This window comes from Aotus nancymaae, unplaced genomic scaffold (genome assembly GCF_030222135.1).
Source record: "Aotus nancymaae isolate 86718 unplaced genomic scaffold, 86718_ANA_hifiasm-v0.15.2.pri h1tg000008l, whole genome shotgun sequence".
Taxonomy (NCBI): Eukaryota; Metazoa; Chordata; class Mammalia; order Primates; family Aotidae; genus Aotus; species Aotus nancymaae.
In genome coordinates this window covers 46,419,450-46,423,719 of record NW_026988419.1, presented here as the reverse complement: position 1 = coordinate 46,423,719, position 4,270 = coordinate 46,419,450, and the positions used below count along the sequence as shown (strand labels likewise).

Genomic DNA, 4,270 nt, shown 5'->3' with positions numbered 1-4,270 from the left:
CGCTTAGCCATTTATTGAATTAATTTGTTACATTTCTATATGTACTCATTCCTTCTTTCTCAGTGTGACATTCTTGTAGCAGTTCTTCTAACTAGAACTTTTTAATTAGAATGATCAAAGTGCTCCATCAATAATGTACTGCCATTATACATAATGTTAACGGGGTGATGCTAACGTGCTTGCTTCACATGGAGAACTTGTTGCTACAGAGAATAATTCACTTGAAATAATTTTAAGAGTCGAGGTCAGTATGGAAACTGGCTATCTGGCTGCTGTGTCTACTTAACAATGACTCTTGTTTTTTTTATTTTTATTTTTTCAAATATGGAGTATAAAAATGGTCAAATCCCTACAGTTTTGTTCCTTTGTTAAGCATGTCTGCTTATTTGTTTCATTTATTCAGCAAACTCTTGTGCAGCTACTATATGCCAAGCACTGTGCTGGGTACTGGGACAACAGGGGTTTAAAAAAAGAACGCTCTCTCCAGGAAGCCCTAGCCTAATGAGGAAGACAGAAAACTAAATGGTTTTAGTACTGTAGATAGAGATATGCATGTGTGCTATGAGAGCATGTGAGAGGAGCATCTAACCAAAGCAGAAGCGAGATGGAATAACACTTAAACTAAAACTTGAAGTGCAAGTTAAAATTGGCCAAATGAGTAAGTGGAGGTTGCTGTTTGAGCAGCATTAGCAGAGGTACAGGAATGTGAGTGAGCCCAGCTCATGTAAAGGTCCTGAGACTAGTTCAGTATAGTTGGAACATGAAGCTAAGGAGGAGTGGTAAGAGATTTCTGATTTAGTAGTTAAACATTCTAGACCTAAGGGAACCATAATTAAGATTCAGGGTCTCAAAACCCCAAAAGCCAAGCTTTCACAGTCAAATAATTATTGCTAAAATTAAAGGAGTATTTTTGGCTTGACATTCTTCCAAAATGATGAAATTCTTAGATGCTGCTATGGCTTTTAATGATAAATTAATGTCATACGGTTTTTCTTTAGATAAAGCTAGAGAGTGAGAGAAGTTCTGAGGTGGCTTGTTCAGGGGAATGAAGACTCTAGTAGAGCTCATTCCTGAGATATTTCAAGAAATAGCTCACACAACAGAGCTAGTCAGCTCCTGCTGCTTAAAATACTCCAGGGCTACAAAGCCCCTGCCACTACTGAGTCCTCAGTGTTGCCAGAAATGATGATCTTTAGCAATCAATTTCATCAAACCCAAGCAATAACTGAGTTAATTTTATTGACTATTGTGCTATCAAAAAAAGCCAGTTTTTTAATCCCCAAAATGATGTTCTCCATGCAGACATAGCCCACCTTCCCCAGCTTCCTCTGAATCTTAGTGAATTACTCATCAATAACTCTCAAATATAATTGTTATTAATAATGGCTTGGTCTAATATGTTTATAATGTGATAGGCATTAGCCAAACATAGAACAAAACTTAGATTTAACTACATTAACCAAATTCTCATATGTATTGACTCAGATAACCCAAAGAAAAGAATTAAACAATACTGTCTAATTTACATGATAAATGAAAATTGTAAAACAACAGAGTAAGCTATCCATGTCCAGTATTAACATAGAAAGTGTGTGTGTGTGTGTGTGTGTGTGTGTGTGTGTGAGAGAGAGAGAGAGAGAGAGAGAGAGAAAGACTGTCTCACTGTCACCAAGATTGGAGTGGCATGATTACAGTTCACTGCAGCTTCAGCCTTCTGAGCTCAGGTGATCCTCCCACCTTAGCCTCCTGAGTATCTGGGACTCACAGGCATGCGTCACCACACCTGGATAATTTTTGTAATTTTTGTTTTTTTTTTTGGTAGGAACATCATTTCACCATGTTGTCCAGGCTGGTCTGAAATTCCTGGGCTCAAGTGGTCCACCACCTCGGCCTCCCAAAGTGCTGGGATTGCAGGTGTGAGCCACCACACCCAGCCTAGAAAATGTATTATTTAATTATTTCATATATTCAACATGAAAATGAAAAAACATGTTTCCAGTGTTTACCTCGATTCCAAATTAATTTCTGTCAACTGTCTAGGTCTTTCAACCATTATCTTAGGCTTTTCTTTCTGAAAAATAGCAATATCATATTGGAGCTTAATAGTTCCCACTAAAGTGGAAGATGTTACCATAAATATGTTTTGGAGTTACATGTTTGAATATGTATCTCAACATATTGTATGTAAGGAGAGAGAGAAAAAATGTTTCCATGAATGCCGCCCAACTTATACACAGACCACAAACTGACAAAAGTTGTATGTCCCATGGCTGTTAAAGAATAAAATATGGGCTGGGTGCGGTGGCTCACACCTGTAATTCCAGCAGTTTGGGAGGCCAAGACGGGCAGATCACGAAGTCAAGAAATTAAGACCATCCTGGCCAACATGGTGAAACCCCATCTCTACTAAAAATTAAAAAATTAGCTGGCCCTGGTGGCACGTGCCTGTAGTCCCAGCTACTCAGAAGGCTGAGGCAGAAGAATCACTTGAACCCAGGAGGCAGAGATTGCAGTGAGCTAAGATCGTACCATTGCACTCCAGCCTGGCGACAGAGTGAGACTCTGTCTCATAAAAGAAAAAAAAAGATTAAAATTATGTAGTAGTCATAATTCCTTGCTTATTAGGGTCCCTAAAAATTGCCTCACAGATTGGCACATTCACAACAAGCATAGATGCCCCACCCAAACTCCAGAAACCATACAAGCAAGGCAAGGCTGCCAGAACTGATAAGGGTTTCTTGAAACTGGACCCTCAAAACCCCAAAGTGGATTGGAGAGTGTAAAAGTGCAGGCAGAAGGGCCCTTTTGGCATCAGAAGTAAAAATTCATAGCCAATGTGTCATCTTCCTTCTCCTGCAAGAGTATTGTAGTCTTGTTTTCCAAGTATTTTTCCCATCCATGTACAGACACTGCTGTATGTGTGTATTGAAAGGTGTGGTTGATTTGGAATTGAATAAACTTTTTCTTGGAAACTCCTAACTGTATGATATAACACCATGAACAACTTCCTTATCATATGAAAGGGTAGCACAGTAACACACTAGTGGCCCCAAATGGAGGGTGACTACTATTGCAAATTCTTGAGAGAGCAGGAACAAAAGGCAAAAGATTTATATAGATTAAAACATGTTCTTGGCACAGCACAAAAGTTGAATGGGAGTGAGGACAGTTTCAGCAACAAACGAATTAAACATTGAATCTAAAAGGAAAACATGGCTATCAAACTTAAAGTAACTAGAATGTCAACAATAAAGCTTGCAGACCAGCTGTCCCAATAAAAAACCAGAATGTTGACTTTTTAAACATACATGTATCCAGAAGAATTATTAGAAAATTATTGTGCCTTTTCCCTCGTTGCCTTTCTGAGAGCAAGATGGGTCACCAGCAGCTGTACTGGAGCCACCCGCGAAAATTCGGCCAGGGTTCTCGCTCTTGTCGAGTCTGTTCAAACCGGCAGGGTTTGATCCGGATATATGGTCTCAATATGTGCCACCAGTGTTTCCGTCAGTACGCGAAGGATATAGGTTTCATTAAGTTGCACTAATTGATCTTCAAAGGATTATCCAAGACATCTGCCATGAAAAACCATGATAGTTCTTTGTACATAAACAGTTTTAAAAACCCTTCAAAAAAAAAAAAAAGAAAAAAGAAAACTCTTGTATCCATTTCTAAGTATCTCTAAGTACTGGGAATATGTATTTTCATACAGATTCAAAAAATAATGTGTAAGACCAACTATTTTAGGAGATATTTAAAGGATTATATTTAGGTTGGTTATGCAAAGGGTTAAAAAAGAATACCCTTCCCTTATTTCAATTCTTCTTGCTCCGTGAAGGAGTGGAGCTGGCCAACTTAAATTACTTCTTTGTGCCCAGGATATAACTCATCCCAAGTAGCTTTCGCATTGCCTGGGAACTCACAAAAGAAGAAGGGTCCCTGAAGGATTTCTAGGGCTATGGAGTAGTTTGAGTACACCATGCTCTTTATTCATAGTATCCAGCTGAGTTCAAAGTACAAATAGGCACTTAGTAAACAATGTTGACTTGAATGAATTAACTGTATATTTTTTCCTGTAGCTTAAGGTTAATCTCTCCAGAGACAGTATCACATTGTTTTTCTTGAATTATTTCTAATATGATACAGTTTAAGCCACAATCTGTATCATAATACAGTGAATAATCATAATTTCTTAGATATACACTACTTCAAAATTCTTTGCCCATTGAAAACTAAGTTCAGGGAGACCCTTAAATCTGCCCTTACCCTAGAT

General features: G+C 38.2%; 1 protein-coding gene across 1 annotated transcript; it reads left to right on the top strand.

The window, feature by feature from the left end:
* The first annotated feature begins 3,348 nt into the window (after window positions 1-3,348).
* LOC110568366 (small ribosomal subunit protein uS14-like) lies at window positions 3,349-3,561 on the top strand. The gene has a single exon (XM_064372842.1). The coding sequence runs from the start codon at window positions 3,374-3,376 to the stop codon at window positions 3,542-3,544; it is 171 nt and encodes a 56-aa protein (XP_064228912.1). The 5' UTR covers window positions 3,349-3,373; the 3' UTR covers window positions 3,545-3,561.
* Window positions 3,562-4,270: the final 709 nt, after the last annotated feature.